The 17282-nt window shown below is 40.1% G+C and overlaps 1 protein-coding gene across 2 annotated transcripts; it reads right to left on the bottom strand.

Moving 5' to 3' along the window:
* Window positions 1-363: 363 nt before the first annotated feature.
* Window positions 364-17104, bottom strand: LOC139478295 (beta,beta-carotene 15,15'-dioxygenase-like). Of its 2 annotated transcripts, none has more exons than XM_071260709.1 (11): window positions 16479-17104; window positions 14193-14290; window positions 13758-14016; window positions 13321-13459; window positions 11993-12134; window positions 10412-10623; window positions 9485-9730; window positions 8670-8772; window positions 7327-7433; window positions 6335-6449; window positions 364-3459 (listed from the first exon to the last, which is right to left on the bottom strand). In XM_071260709.1, exons 2-11 carry the CDS (start codon window positions 14269-14271, stop codon window positions 3308-3310), a joined length of 1554 nt encoding a protein of 517 aa, XP_071116810.1. In that variant the 5' UTR covers window positions 14272-14290; window positions 16479-17104; the 3' UTR covers window positions 364-3307. The 2 variants fall into 2 exon arrangements, with proteins under 2 accessions (XP_071116810.1, XP_071116809.1); XM_071260708.1 differs by having other exon boundaries at window positions 16511-17104.
* Between the last annotated feature and the right edge of the window lie 178 nt (window positions 17105-17282).

The raw sequence follows: 17282 nt of genomic DNA, 5'->3' as shown, positions 1-17282 counted from the left end.
AGAAAGGACTGATCTATGACAGGGTTGAACTCCCTGTGTCAGCAGAAAGGACTGATCTATGACAGGGTTGAACACCCTGTGTCAGCAGAATGGACTGATCTATGACAGGGTTGGACTCAGTGTCAGCAGAAAGGACTGATCTATGATGGGTTGAACTCCCTGTGTCAGCAGAATGGACACAGTTAACCTGTCAGTACAATGGACTGATCCATGACAAAATAAACCACCATTCACTTACAGGATTTGTTTGTTTGTTTGTTGTTTAACGCCGCACTCAGCAATATTCATGCTATATGACGTCTCACTTACAGGAACAATAACTACATGCAAATCAAAACAAAAGCAACACTAAAGCAACAGATATTTATGACAACAAACATTAAATATAAAAAAGATGTGTATCAAATACAGATTGTCATTGATCAATGAAGTCATTTTCCAAGTCAACTGAGATTTTGACTAAGTTGACAAGGAATCATCATAAAGTGACTCAACATATTGAACAATGGGTAGATTTCTGTAGAACAGCCTAGAGCCATGAATGTTTCTGTGTAAAGAAAAGTGTCCAAGATCAATTCCTGTTACACCCAACATGATCCCTTCCTAAAAATATTAAATACAATACTAAAGCACAAATATAATTAACATCAGATGTTTACTCCTACATGATACCTCTCTGCCTGAAGATCTGACAATCCATCCCTCCACAGGTTGTGTCAGGTGAACCTTAAATTTTGAGCACCCAGTCTAAATGAAGGTGGGTGGGTTACTGTCAGATTTCCTTAACAATTTGGCTTCAATTCGACACAACCTTGATTCAGGCATTTCGATGATAGCACAAAACACTACAGAACATCTTTGGGTGTAGAATCAATTGCACTCAGAAATGTCAGGGTGTATAACATTTTACACAACAATACAATGCCATGGCTCTTATTATTTACATTCGGAACTGTTTTCTAATCATGCAACCTTGAACAGTTTAACACTGCATATTTCAAACAAAAGTTACGGGCTGTACAACGGATTTTATCAAAGTCATCGTCTATCTCTTGCTTCAATGGGATAAACATTTGCAATGAACGAGACTTTTGAATTGCTGTCATACAATCTCGACCATCTGTAAGACATTCCAGAATTGTCGTTTGTTCAGTTTTCAAATTTTGAATAGATATTTTTCCAAGCCTATAAAAATCAGGAATGGAAGTCTCACCAGTTTGAAAATTGTGCAATAAAGAACCAGAAAGCTGCTTTCTGATAGACTAATGTCGACTTCTTGTTAGTCTTTGGTCAGTCAGAGTTGGCAAAACATTGTTAGGAAGTGACCTGTAATGGGATGTCCTCAGATCTATGTGTAGCAGTAGCGAGCATTAAGATCTGATTTTAATGAGATTGAATCTTCATGCAAGAGGAAAAAGTAACACATGTCATTTTAATGAGTAAGTTAGTATTTCAGCACTATCATGGCAGGGGACACCAGAAATGGTCTTCACACATTGAAACCATGTAGAGAATCGAAACCAGGATCTTCAGCGTGACAAGCGAAAGCCTTAACCACTAGACCACCCCACTGCGCCGTGAAGATAATGGCCAATTTACATCCCTCTTTAACTCATTCCTAACACAAGTCACTGCTGTCCCCATACACTTCATAGTACATGCCAATCAATAAACATATTCAATTACAATACACACATTTCATCAGGAACATAATGCTTTAAATAATGCTGTATACAAATATGAAAACTAAAGTTGCTTTATCATGGGACAACAAGAAAAATATAAACATGTTTCATTATTAACATTGTTTTACAATTCAAAATATGTAAAATATAACTAAAAAATATGGGGTATATTCCATTTTGGTCAGCAATAATATGTAATATAAAGTATGTAAACTTTATGTAAAATAATCACTTTAACTAACATGAACGTGATTTCCCCCAGCAATAAGTCCACAAATTGTCACACAAATAACTGAGCTTAAATAGTTGGTCACTTGTAAATAGAACAAATGGCTACCAACATCATAATATATTTAAATTGCTTCATGTCCTCATCCAGATGGTTCATAACAATTATCATCAAAATGTTTTGAAAACATGCATAACAAGCGTATACAACAATTGTTTTTATAAAATATTATGAATTTGTAACAAACTGAAGATTCAGAAAAGCTTATATTTCCCGATAACAGGGAATGGCTGTGATGTTAAGAGTAAATATTGTGTGCTGTACTATTCTGCCGAGTCATCAAATCCTTCAGCATAGGCCTTCAAAACATTGTCTGCATAGCAATGATCATCCAACTTTACAAAATTCAAGATTAACAACTCATAGCTGTATGGAGGATTGTAGATGTCCTCAACAGTATTCCATCAGAAGTTGCCGTTCCAGACAAAATGCATCTGAATAAACAAGGTTTTACTGACTTGTGTAGTTGAAAATTATGGCACTATCGAACATGATGACAATGACACTTCTGAATACAACTCAGTGTGTTGTGATCGTGATGTCATTTAAACTGAAGGCATTCTTGTTGGATACTGAAACCCGACATACATATTTTGTTTATCATATGGTTTAGGATCATATAACCGAATTAATGAACACAACCGTATTAACGATTCCACAAACACTACAGCATAATCAATGTATTACAGACACCAGTGTCAGTGGAACATGAGATGCTTTTAATAATGCTGTATCAAAACATACAAACCTGAACTTGCTTTGCCATTTCCACAAACACTACAGCATAGTGTCAGAGTAACATGAGCAGTCTCCAGCGTGACGCTTTAACCACTAGGCTACCCAACTGCCCAATAAGGTGTGGATAACAAAGGGTTATTACATTAATGTTCAGGTCATACTTACAATAGGCACTTGTCCTATCGTCCTTGCAAAACGGCCAAATAGTTAAGGTATCATAAGGACTAGCAGAAATTTGCCCGTTTTAAGGGTTTTGCTTAATGCTATCATAATAAGGACTAGTGGACTAAAACTGTTTGTTTCTATCGATAACTTATGTCATCAACTTAGATCACATGTATTTCCCTTGCTGACAATGTTAAAATATAAGTCAGTATCGTGCAAGCCCTGATACAGTTACTGCTACATACACATTCTGTAAGAGGACAGAATATTTAGGTAAATACTTGTTTCTATTTTAATTGAATACCAGGAAATTGAATTTGCAAATCAAATTATTAAGATAATGCTGTTCTAAGCTGATTTTATTACTTTTCTTCCATCACTAATGCCAACAGGACACTGCCATGGAAACATCCTGGTCCAAGTCGTTTCCTCAGGGTATGAACGACCCGTGGAATGTGACGGGCATCTTAACACCAGGGGGCGTCTCTGCTCTCGCCAGTTCCTTGAATGTCTTCCCATCAAGCACCAGGAGGAAGGCCTTGCGGTCTGGTTTCATCGGGAATACAGGGGACAGAATTACACCTGGAACATACAGAAAGATTCAGTATTGATTTTACATTTAGTGATAAGACTTAAGGAGGACAGATCAGGGTGCAGATTGTTATGGCTGCAAATACGAGTTAATCCCCAAAACACGAACACATTCCTACTTAGACAGATACAGTGATCCCTCACTATTGTGCTCTTCGATAAAGCGCTACCTCGGTTACTACGCGCGATAACGCATGGCTCCCAAAATCTATGTACACTTTTAATACTGAGAGTTTTACACAGACATGATTGTATTGTTGTTCGTTGTTCATTTGCACATAACGTTTCTCATTGCATAATTAACCGTTTATCGCTAAATGGAGTTCTAATAATCTGTTTGAAAACATCCGCTGCAAGTCCCGGAAATACAATTGTTCTACTAGATAACTTTTCACACTATACATCCTTTGATCTTAGAAGCGCATGCATGCACTTCAGAAGACCTAAATACTGGGAGACAAGCACCTCATGTTCAGAAGACCTGACAGATGGAGAGTCAAGCACTCAGATATTCAGAAAGCCTAATAGACTGAGAAGGCAAGAAATCAGACATACAGGAAGACTAAGGGACAAGAACTTGGATATACAAAGACCAAGAATAGTGAGAGGCAAGCACTTACATACAAAAGAAATAAAAGACAGTTAGACAAGTAATTTGGCATATAGAAGAAGTAAAAGACTGAGAGACAAGTACTTAGATATACAGATTAACTGAAGGACATAGACGAAAGCACTTAGACATACAGAAGGATAAAAAGACTGAGAGACAAGCACTTAGACACACAGAAGAACCAAAGGACATAGAAGAAAGTACGTAGACACACAGAAGAAATATAAGACAAAGAAATAGGTACTTAGACACACAGAAATAAAAGACTGAGAGACAAGCACTTAGACACACAGAAGAACCAAAGGACATAGAGGAAAGTACGTAGACACACAGAAGAAATATAAGACAAAGAAATAGGTACTTAGACACACAGAAATAAGAGACTGAGAGACAAGCACTTAGACACACAGAAGAACTAAAGGACATAGAGGCAAGTACTCAGACACACAGAAGAAATATAAGACAAAGAGATAAGCTCTCAGAAGAACTAAAGGACTGAGAGACAAGCACTTAGACACACAGAAGAACAAAAAAACAGAGAGACAAGCACTTAGACACACAGAAGAAATATAAGACAAAGAAATAGGTACTTAGACACACAGAAATAAGAGACTGAGAGACAAGCACTTAGACACACAGAAGAACTAAAGGACATAGCGGCAAGTACGTAGACACACAGAAGAAATATGAGACAAAGAGATAAGCTCTCAGAAGAACTAAAGGACTGAGAGACAAGCACTTAGACACACAGAAGAACAAAAAAACAGAGAGACAAGCACTTAGACACACAGAAGAACTAAAGGACTAAGAGACAAGCACTTAGACACACAGAAGAACTAAAGGACTAAGAGACAAGCACTTAGACATACAGAAGAACAAAAGAACTGAGAGACAAGCACTTAGACATACAGAAGAACTAAAGGACTGAGAGACAAGCACTTAGACACACAGAAGAACAAAAGAACTGAGAGACAAGCACTTAGACATACAGAAGAACTAAAGAACTGAGAGACAAGCACTTAGACATACAGAAGAACTAAAGAACTGAGAGACAAGCACTTAGACATACAGAAGAACTAAAAAACTGAGAGACAAGCACTTAGAAACACAGAAGAACTAAAAGACTGAGAGACAAGCACTTAGAAACACAGAAGAACTAAAAGACTGAGAGACAAGCACTTAGACACACAGAAGAACTAAAAGACTGAGAGACAAGCACTTAGAAACACAGAAGAACTAAAAGACAGAGAGACAAGCACTTAGATACACAGAAGAACTAAAAGACTGAGAGACAAGCACTCAGACACGCAGAAGAACTAAAGGACAGAGACAAGCACTCAGACACGCAGAAGAACTAAAGGACAGAGACAAGTACTTAGACACACAGAAGAAATAAAAGACTGAGAGACAAGCACTTAGACACACAGAAGAACTAAAAGACAGAGAGACAAGCACTTAGACACACAGAAGAAATAAAAGACTGAGAGACAAGCACTTAGAAACACAGAAGAACTAAAAGACAGAGACAAGCACTTAGACACACAGAAGGACAAAAAGACTGAGAGACAAGCACTTAGACACACAGAAGAACTAAAAGACAGAGACAAGCACTTAGACACACAGAAGGACAAAAAGACTGAGAGACAAGCACTTAGACACACAGAAGAACTAAAAGACAGAGACAAGCACTTAGACACACAGAAGGACAAAAAGACTGAGAGACAAGCACTTAGACACACAGAAGAAGTAAAGGACATAGAGGCAAGTACTGAGACACACAGAAAAAATATAAGACAAAGAGATAAGCACTTAGACACAGAAATAAAAGACTGAGAGACAAGCACTTAGACACACAGAGGAACTAAAGGACATAGCGGCAAGTACGTAGACACACAGAAGAAATATAAGACAAAGAGATAAGCACTTAGACACACAGAAGAACAAAAAGACTGAGAGACAAGCAGTTAGACATGGCCTACAGAAGTATCAACAGACAGGAAGACACTGGGTACAAGACAACCAAAACATACAGAGGACATGACAAAAAAAAAGAGGACTTCATCAGCAGATCAGAACTACACAGACATCTGGAGGATGAACAAATCCAAAACATTACTAAGTAATAAATACGAAGGTAAATAGAAAACATGGTTCGGCAGACTGTCAAATCAATGTAGGAATTAAGACCTTCAGACTGCACTGACAGGCACACACTGATATAAGTGGACGGACCAAGGATCCTCCAGAAGCACATACCATCGTCCTCCTCTGTGCCCTCAGGGCGAGCAATGAAGACTGGCTCCCCAGGCTGGTCCTGATCCTCAGACTGCCAGTGAACACAGGTCTTGGTCTTCAGGTCCAGCTTGGTCAGCTGAAGTAACGAGTATTTTTGGTTGATGTGGACAGACACCAACCTCACACTACACATACGGATCCACTCCAGGGTGCATGGTGTGTACACTCCACCCTTATGAAGCCGACTAAACATTTGTAAATTTGTATAGTTTGTCCAGTTTTCTCTTGTGAACAGTGAATGGATGTTCTAAATGTTCTTATCATACCTCCATTTCAGAATGATGAGATCTGATTGGTCCACGTGATTTTGATAAAATTCTGTGTAACCCGCCTTAGAGGGGAATGGTAGTATGGTAAATAAAGCTTAGAGATATTGTTGAGTGTGTTTAAAGATGTTGTGTAGACAAGTAAGGGTTAGTCACAAATATGAATATTTTGGACATGCACTTGGTGCATGTAGACAAACATTAGGTTGCATTTCCAATCATAGGTTGCACTGGTGCATGTTTTATAAAGTTAAATCGCGTCCGCCCTATGGAGATGGAGATGGGATAGTCGAGTGATGAAAGCGGAATTCACAATGGAATGAAAAACCTTCCAAGGCTCCATCCCTAAAATTCAAGGCCATCCACATTAATATTTTTTACAATTTCAGCTATTTATGACTCTACCAGGGGCAGACAATCATTAGGATGGAGTTAACACTGTGGCTACTGACAATAGACTGAATACAAAAAATTTGTTTGAACTTAACAGAATTCAACGAAAAAGATTTGAAACCATAACATGACAAAGGTAGTTATGTTTAGGAAATTAATTTGAGATGGGGTTTGTTGGTAGGTTTTGAGGCCTTTTTCAAGAAGTCACATTATTCATTCTGAAGCTTTTTTGAAGGCAGAATTATAATTGGCGGCCTTTTCAAAGCTTTATGAACCCGTGCAAGGACACTCTACCTTGGCCTTGTCTGTCAAGAATTCAGTTCCATACACATATCTGTATTTCTTTGTGTTGTAGGCATAGTTGATTCTTGGAAGTTCCATTAATACAGCTTTAGATGAATCTGTAAAAAGTGAGCGGAGGAGTGAGTTGGGTGTAATGCCACTTTGATCAATATTCCATTAATATCACGGCATGTCTGCTTAATGGGGAGGAAAGCCCAAAGTGATGCAGGTTTATGACGTTTACCACTTTGGTTAAACCCACAGGCATGGGTATGGTGCTGACGAACATAGAAACAATGGGGGCGAACCGGGATTGGAACCAACAATCATAGGTTTCTGGCATGCCCAAGGGACACAACTGTCCAGCTGTGAGAGGAAGAGCGAGCAGAGTCAGGTGATAATGCCATAATGCTTATTCACCATTAAGTGAGTGAGTGAACATTGTTTAACACACAGTCAGCAATATTACAACCATATGACATTAGTCTGCATATGATAAAGTCTGGACCAGACAAACCAGTGATGAGCACGACCTAGGGGCATGGTGTCACACACTCTGCCAGTCACACTGGACCAGACAATCCAGTGATCGAAAACATAGAGCATCGATCCACACAATTGGGATACGATGACATGCATCAACCAAGTTAGCGAGCCTGACCGCCCGATCCTGTTAGTGGCCTCTTACGACAAGGATAGTTGCCTTTTACAGCAAGCACGGGTTGCTGAAGACCTATTCTGACCCGGGTATTCACGGGTGCCAACCAGCATGGGACACACATGATAGAGGGATCCTTCTCTGGAATCCCCATAGGGTATCAACAATGAAATTCGGGTTTCATAAACATACACAATTTGCCTTATAAACCTTGGTGACATCATTAGGCTTAAAAAAATAAAAGAATTCATTTTCAGGCAATGACTTTTGAAAATATAGTGTGGGCAGGCGATGGTTTATTTTTGCTTGTTCAAACTAGTATGTAAGAAAATAAACATTTGTGTAGCATCAACCTGTGAAAGGGCCTCCCTACATAAACTAGCATACAAACTCCTGTTGCCGCCATGACCATAAAACAAGATGCCCAGTAAAGCAGTGTGCATGTAAAGGGAAGTAACTGTGTGCTATATTTGGATCACATTGTTTTTAAGAACATGTATTATGATTTTTTTATTTGGGGGAAAAATGGAAATAAAACCGAAACATGCGGCAGACTTTATGATGATGTAGGCAGTGCCTGAGCACCAATGCTGTTATTTTGTTCAGCCTGATGAAGTATTAATGATCACAGTGTCTCTATCTTCTGTCAACGATGTAGGATTTCCCACAGCAAGTTCTCAGTCAAAATGTCACCAACCTCCGGTGATGTAGTCAGGGGTACAGAAGATGGAGCCGTCCGGCTGTTTGACCGCTGTAGCCGACGTGTCCGGTAGCGTCACCAGGTTCTTGCCTGTCTCCGCCTGCAATTCGGGAGTCACAAACAAACAATCTAATACAACCAGATTTAGCTTCAGGGTTTATACAGTTTGTTTGTTTGTTGTATAATTCCACACTCGGGAATAGTCCAGCTCTGTGACTGTGGTCTGTAAATAATCGAGTCTGGACCAGACAATCCAGTGAATGGCATCATGAGCATCGATCCAAGCAATTGGGATACGATGACATGCTTCAACCAAGTCAGTAAACATGACCACCTGATTATTTAGTGGCCTCTAATACTGTTCATACAGACACAGTGAGTTTGCTAGAGACATTTGTTATTGGTTTGTTGTTTAACGCCGCACTAAGCAATATTCCAGCTATATGACGGCGGTCTGTAAATAATTGAGTCTGGACCAGACAATCCAGTGATTGATATCTTGATCATCGATCCACGCAGTTGGAATAGATGACTTGCATCATCCAAGTCAGCGAGCCTGACCACCCGATCCCGTTAGTCGCCTTTTACAACAAGCATAGTTGCCTTTTACGGCAAGCATGGGTTGCTGAAGACCTATTCTACCCCAGAATCTTCATATGACCTTCAAGATCATGCTGAATGAGATTTAAAGCCCAAAGGTGTTCTTGACTTATTACAGGTAAAAATTCTGAATGAGATGCCATTCAGCAACACTAATATCGAACCATTACATATTATGTTTGAAACCCCCAGAATTGTTCATCACACATTACCTTCGCGACATCCAGTGGCAGAACGTAACGTCTCACTTTGGCATTTTCCCACTTTGGCTCCTTCTGCGTGATGGAGTGAAGGTAAAGGTCACGCACAGCTTCCCCACTGTCAAAGGCACAAAGGTCGATGACCAGATGCCCGTCTTCCTCATAGCAGTTGATGAAGTGGAAGCAGAAGAAAGAATCCGCATTATACTGTGTCGTGACCGTCTCTCCATCCGAGCGACGAGTAAGATGAATCAAAGACTGAAAGAAAGTCATTTCAATAAACAATTCTTTAATATAAAATGAAATATCAATACCCTGGGCTCATGTAATGAAATTAAGAGGAGAAAAAAACATAACTGTTGCTGAGAGAGTGCTTAAATGACCTAGCTCAAACTTAAATGTGTTCTGTTCAAAATGACAGTTTCAATATGAATTTATTGTGACCAACATCCAGAACAATGTCCTGTGTATTGTGCATATATACTCTGTGTTGTTTTTAGGAAAACACTGTTTTCTGTTTTCACGGAAGTGCTCTACTCCTGGCTAATAAGCAGTGCTATTTGCTGTTTGATTGGATTAGGGTAAGGATATGTATCATTCCACTGGGGGAAGTCGCATTGATTTTGAGTCACATTTTTGGCTAGGGGTCAGCAGTCGTATTAATTTGGAGACATTAATTTCCAGATCTACATTATGCCATCCTATGCATGCAAGTTTAACATTGCTATCTCACCCAGACACTGTATACTGACTCAGAGCTGACCAGTCAGTGTTTTAGCCCCATACTGCCAAGTACAAGGCAGGGTAACAACAAGTATAATCTTTTAGCATCTTTTGAGGCGGCCTGAGGATCGAATGACAGTCCGTCCGCTCTCCTAATTATAAAATGACAATACGTTATTTTCAGGACTAAATAACCTCCTACATAATGTTTCTTACCTTCTCCTCAGGATAGTTATCCATGCATGTTTCAAATGCTGCCCCCCAGATGTTCATTACAGACAACTTCAAGAGGTTCGCAACCAGAGTCTGTTCCAGGACAACAAAGTAGTTCTCCGACATCCCAAAGCTGTGGTTGTAGCCAATGTTCACCTTCCAGCGAGATGGAATGGTTGACACCAGGGATGCCTGGTTAAAGGGGTTGTCTCCCCCTGGAATGATTTTAACTTCAAGGTCATTGCGTAATAATATTTACAACACTAAGGGACTGGTCAAGTATTGTAGGGGTGGGGGGAAGGGGTAGGTCTTCGGATATTTGGGAGAGATTGGTCTTAGAACTCTTGTCAAATTTTGCTGATCTACCCCTACCCCATTTTATGTTACATATTTTCATCCAGAACTATTTTGAAAAAAAATAGAACAGTGCAATTGTTTCATGGCCCCCACTTATAGCTGTGATACATATTAGCCACCCCAATCTTTTGTTGTGTCAGACCATACCCACCCACCTGCACCCCCATCTTTTGTTGTGTCAGACCATACCCACCCACCTGCACCCCCATCTTTTGTTGTGTCAGACCATACCCACCCATCTGCACCCCCATCTTTTGTTGTGCCAGACCATACCCACCCACCTGCACCCCCATCTTTTGTTGTGTCAGACCAAACACACCCACCTGCACCCCCATCTTTTGTTGTGTCAGACCATACCCACCCACCTGCACCCCCATCTTTTGTTGTGTCAGACCATACCCACCCACCTGCACCACTATCTTTTGTTGTGTCAGACCATACCCACCCACCTGCACCCCCATCTTTTGTTGTGTCATACCTTACCCACCCACCTGCACCCCCATCTTTGTTGTGTCAGACCATACCCACCCACCTGCACCCCCATCTTTTGTGGTGTCAGACCATACCCACCCACGTGCACCCCCATCCAATCATAAATGGTCTCTAAATACAGATGACTCTCATTATTTGAGAGATGTGTATGTCAAGTTGCATCTTCAAGTTCACATCCATCCTCCTATCAGGTAACTTACAGCTTCTGTACAAGAAGATCTTGAAGAGGGATTATGCTCCAATTAGGAGATACATGTTATGTGTTTTGGTACTTGCATGGGTTTTTGAGGATTCAAATCATGGAAAATTCAATTCGAACCGCCATAGGTTTCAAATGTTAAAATCTCTGAACATCAAGTACTCAATAACACCCGCAAACCTAAAACACATATTGTTTATCGACATTCTAAAATACTAGTTATCAGTAATTATCACTTTCTCCCTATGTGAACACTCACAGTTGTGAGACATATATGGCATTACTACAGAATGAGGTGACATTACACTGGATCACTATTACCATCAGCATGTGATTCCAATGTCTCTGTTTTGGAATACATTGGACCGAGTCAACTTGACTTTGAGAAGTATCAGGGAGTCATTTCACAGAACAATCTTAGCGCTACAACTGGCGTAAGGCTATGTTAAGGATGGAAGACAATAGTCTTAGCGCTAAGATTAGTTAGTGGAACAGCACCCTGATCAACAGGTTTAGAAACATAAAAACATAGATACCTCTTTCTTGTGGAGGTACCTTCACAATGCTGTATGCCTGCTTCTGGTTGAATGATGTTGCCAGGTTGTACATGGTGCCGTCAAAGTCCATGTGTGGGTGAGCCGTGGCAATGTGCACTGCCACAAATTGCCCGAGGGGTATCTAGTTACGAATACACCAAATACATACAGGTTCAAATCTTGCGCATCTATTGTATTTGATTTCAGTCACTGAAAATAGTGGAAGTCCAAGACACTGGCACTAGTAAACCCGTCAATTTCACCTTTTAATCCTTGACAGCTGAGGTCTAAAAGTACTGAAATAAATTGATTAACTGACAGCTTTCCACGTGTTATGACACTGATGCAGAACTACCTGTTTTCATGGACCTAACAGATTCAATATTGACCTCGAACTTTGTCCCTGGTCATTAACTTTTCTAAGGTTCAATTTCTTAAGGTTTCTGCAAAAATATTACATTAATATTGAATTCAATCTAACTTCTGAGAACAGTCTTTTCTTCAGCCCAAATCTGTTAACTACTACATGTACTAGCTCAGAAGGAAACATGTTCAAAATTGATCCACATTGGAAGCAAAGTACTCCTTTGCTTTGCGATATCTTTACTTTACCTGACTTTGTTACTCAGCAAGATCTCTTTTCAGAAATGTCTCATTTAATTTTTCTTACTGATAATTTGACCCTGGTCTGGGGAAAAAATATCATAAACAAAGAAATCAAATGCTTGATTAAATATTTTTGAGCCATTTTGAATTTTCGAAAGGCAAGGCTACTTTGCTGTGACCAGTAATATATGTAATATGTTGTGATAAAAGCTGAACTGAAATGGGGTTTAACATCATGTTCAAAATTATGGCACTTCTATAGCGATGTGCATGCATGTGTGTGTGCGTTTGTGTGGCTGCTTCTACTTGTCCAGGCTAATGCTAGTTTTACAGTCCTAACCCAGTGAGATACCTTGCCGCAGTTTAACATGAATACCCCACTCATACACCATATACCGGAACTGACTCTGAACCAACCAGTCCTTGTTTTAGCCCCTCAATGCCAAGTACCAGGCAGGGTAACAACAAGTACCATCTAAAAATGTCATGGGATTGAACCCCGGACCTTCCGCTCCCCAGACGGACGCTCTACCACTAGGGTGCTGAGGCGGTCCTAGTTTTGGAGAAGAGTATTTAATTGCATTGATATTCATAAGACATATGGACCATAGACAGAACCCATAAGGTATCTTAATAATGAGCATGTCAATATATAACTATCATTATAGTTCCAAGAATTTCTTCTAGAAACTTGTAATGCCCTTATCTTGAAGTCAGCATACCGATCCTTTCCTTGTGAGTGTCTCGGGGTTGACAATATTGATGTTTGAGGACTCCGTAAAGGCCAGAAGCATATCGCCATGGGGGACGATGTTCACTGCTGTGTTGTCTGTCATTTCCGGGGAAAAATAGGAGAAAAACCTAGAAACAAAACAGACTGAATAAACATTCTTCAACACTTGTAGCCCTTCAGGGTTCATCTCAGAGTTTTAACTAAGTGCCTATGGCTGGCAAACTGGGGAAATACATTATTCTCGTCCACAGCTTTGAATAGTTGTTAAGTCCATATTTTCTGAAATTCAGAGGTATTTTAATATTGTATTCAATTGTCATGAAGTAAAACTAAACTTGTGAATAAAGACTTGTCTCTTATTTGCTTCTGTAATTCAGTAAAACACAAGTAACATTTGCAATGTTGACCCTCAAACTTCTCCCATACCTTGCAAAGATGCTCTTACAGGGATCTGGGTATGCAGCTGTTGCAAACTGACCAATGACCAGTCGATTTGCCTTCAGGCATTTTCCAAGTGTCTCAGTGTCCAAGAGCTTATTCTGATACTGTACTTTTCCGTCTTTGATGGTGAACTTGTGAAGGACAGCCAGGCCATCAAACAGGTGCTTCACAGTTGTCTCCCCTACCTTGAACATCCCAGACCCATTCCGGTATAGAGTCCCTGTCACCCATTGTGGGATTGTCCCTGGATTGTGAAAGGAGGGAGTGAATAAGAAAATATAGTTTAACCATTTTTGGCATGTACAATGAATCTAATCTGCAATTGCATGACATTGACATTGAGTTTGAGTTCACAGATAAATAAGTTCAGTGTAGGTATGGAAGTCTGATTTCAAGACCAATAGTCACCCCTAATTTTACCTGTGATGTTTGTATCCACTGGCTTCTCAAGCTGGTCGCCGGGCGTGTAGGTTAACCATGTTGGCAAGTCGTTGGCCATAGTTTCAAATGAGCATCCACTGAAACAAAGAGTGATCAGAAGTTTGATAAGAATTATATAATTTGTCTCATAACTCACGGACGACAAGGGTGGGCCAGTTGTCTCAGGTGCCACAGATCTGATAGATCTTTAACTGGATGCTAGCAAGACTATAAGGGACTCTAAGGAAAGCCCAAAGTGATGCAGGTCTCAGACGTTTACCACTTCGGTGAAACCCACGAGCACGGGTATGGTGCTGACAAACCTAGAAACATAATCGGGGCTAACCTGGATTCGAACCCACAATGATAGGTTTCTGGAGTGCCCAAGGGACGCAACTCTGCGAATCACGGCGCCTTAGACGGCTGGGCCACCCGTGCCCCCTTTATGTGAGAGGAAAGAGCTGCTGATGATTTCCATCAGGCGCTATGTTCCAATATCAGCTCTAACATCTCAAGACCGCCTTCGTGGTCTAGTGGTAGGGCTTCCCCCGTAGAGCGGAAGGTCAGGGGTTCCATCCCAAAAGACGTTAAAAGATGCTACTTGGGTTTGTTTGGGCCATTGCTGTGCATGTGTTATTTGTGTTATAATTATAAGTGGTAAACATAAAAGCAGGGGCATAACTAGGCTTACTTTAAGTCAGAGCTCCAGATAACGTTTTGAGCAATTGAGTTTTTACTCTAGGGTTTCAATTTAAATGGGTTATTACATTTTTCATTGGGTAACCAATATTTTTTAACTCATCTATTCATCACTCTATTGGGTTTTTCCCAAATTAGTGAACATTTTAAGATTAAAAAAAATGAAATAATGTTTCAGGGCCCCGTTCCACAAAGCGACCTTAGCGGTAAGATGATCGTAACTCCCATACTTAAACAGTCGTAGCGCTGAGATCGCTTTGTGGAACAGGTCCTTGGGATGTATATGTATATAACTGTTCTAAATATATCGGCTTAGCCCGGAAAATAAATTAACTCGTAATTGTGTTTCGGAAATTAGCTCCTTTGTACACATGCTGAAAAAGCTTCATTGGGTATTTTCCCGGCCCGTGCTGTTGTTATACATATGAGTTTTTCATTTAATTCATGCCTTTCTGTACGCAAGTTAGTTGATCGTAATTGGGTTTTGAATATTTTTGGGGGGACTTATCTGTAGCTCTGTAAATGTAAGAAAAACCAATTTTATGAGGGCATGAAGCGCCCAAGCAACTCACTGACATTTTGACCAGTGTTTTCACAGCTATGATAAACCATCTACCACTAAAATCCTTAAGACCATAAAAAATCCGATTTTCAAGTTTGTCAATAAATATCATGTTCGACTGTGTTGAGTTTGAATGAAAACTTTTCAGCATAGATGGTAAATTAAAGTTCACTCTTTTTTTTAAAAATGTGTTTTTGTTAGGTGTAAAAACAAATTATGTTTTTTTTCTCAGGTGTAAGCAATTGCTTTTCTGCTACAGTGGCAGTTTCGCCCCTGCAAAATCCCTTCGAGCTTTTTTCCCAAACTGAACAGGTGCTGGCTCACTCTGGCTGTAATTTGTAAAACTAAACTCACTATACCTAACTCATACATGCACTTATATATTGAATCATTTCATTTATTAATTAGGGGGGCACGGGTGGCCCAGTCGTCAGAGGCGCTGCCATTCGCTGTGCAGAGTTGCGTCCCTTGGACACGCCAGAAACCTATGATTGTGGGTTCGAATCCCGGTTCGCCCTGATTATGTTTCTAGGTTTGTCAGCACCATACCCGTGCTCGTGGGTTTCACCGAAGTGGTAAACGTCTGAGACCTGCATCACTTCGGGCTTTCCTCCCACATTAAGCTGACACGCCGTGATATAACTGGAATACTGTTAAAAGCGTCGTAAAACCAAACTCACTTTATTAATTAGATTTGTATATTTCATTTATTATCTGGAGATAAAATCATAAATAATTCAATACAATGTAAACATTTCCTATTGTGAATAAGAAAACACAAACCGGTACATGGTCTCTAACTTAATCAATGTACACTTGTGGCCTTCATAGATCTAGCTTTGAAAGAAAGTTTCGACAAGTGAACTTTGATCTCTTCTTTCCCTTTGCATGCTTTAGAGAAAACACTCAACAGATGAACTATTAAGTGCATCTGTCCGAACTGTCAACACAGTGAATAAAAATATAGTAACAATGCATTGACAACCATGTCAGTTTAAGTTTGATAAATCAGCAGTGGTATTTACAGTATGTAGTTAACAGTAGGCCTTAAACTAACCGTACGCTTGACAGTCTTCGTTTTGGTTACTTCAAGCTCCTCACAGCGATAGTCCGTAATACAACCGAGAGCGTAACGAAGGTGTCACGCGCTGGGAAGGAGCTTGTGGTTACTTCAAGCTCCTCACAGCGATATATGCTGCCACCGGTCAAAACTCCCCACTGTGAATAGGTGGCCACAACCATGCTTGGAGTTGAACTCGCAACCGAATGACCGTTATGTTTACAAACAAGTGACGACTGTCGTGACGCCGAATACACTTATCGCTGCTAAATTACTTTCTTCGTTTGTCAATTTGAATTTCTGTTTCATTAAAACTATCGCGTTATTGATAAAGTAAGAATGTACGGGAGAAGTTGGTTGATTTTCCGTTAGTCTGCAATCTCGAACCAATCTGATTATCAAAACAACAAAGTGAATTCATCTGGAAAACATGGTCAGTCGTAAACCTTTTCAAATTGAAATATGATGGCATTCCCAGAGACATAAACAAAAGTATAAACGTTACTACATATGGGGTTGGAGGGCAAATTTCAAGATTCTTGAAATGGCCGCGCCCACACTGGTGGCAGCGATGTTACCGAGAGTGTAACGAAGGTGTCACGCGCTGGGAAGGAGCTTGTGGTCACTTAACTGAAGGGAGGTAACTCTAATGTGTCTTTAAACCCCATTCGTCACCACTCGCTTCTTTCCGTAATCTACACGGTTCCGGAAAGACCGGAGTTGATCACGAGCCCGAAAATACTTGAAGTGCGAAGCGCTCATAATATAT

The sequence above is a fragment of the Haliotis cracherodii genome, unplaced genomic scaffold (assembly GCF_022045235.1).
Source record: "Haliotis cracherodii isolate W230 unplaced genomic scaffold, xgHalCrac1.p SCAF_4, whole genome shotgun sequence".
Lineage (NCBI taxonomy): Eukaryota > Metazoa > Mollusca > Gastropoda > Lepetellida > Haliotidae > Haliotis > Haliotis cracherodii.
Note: the sequence above shows the minus strand (reverse complement) of the source record. Positions and strands in the feature narration are given on the sequence as shown.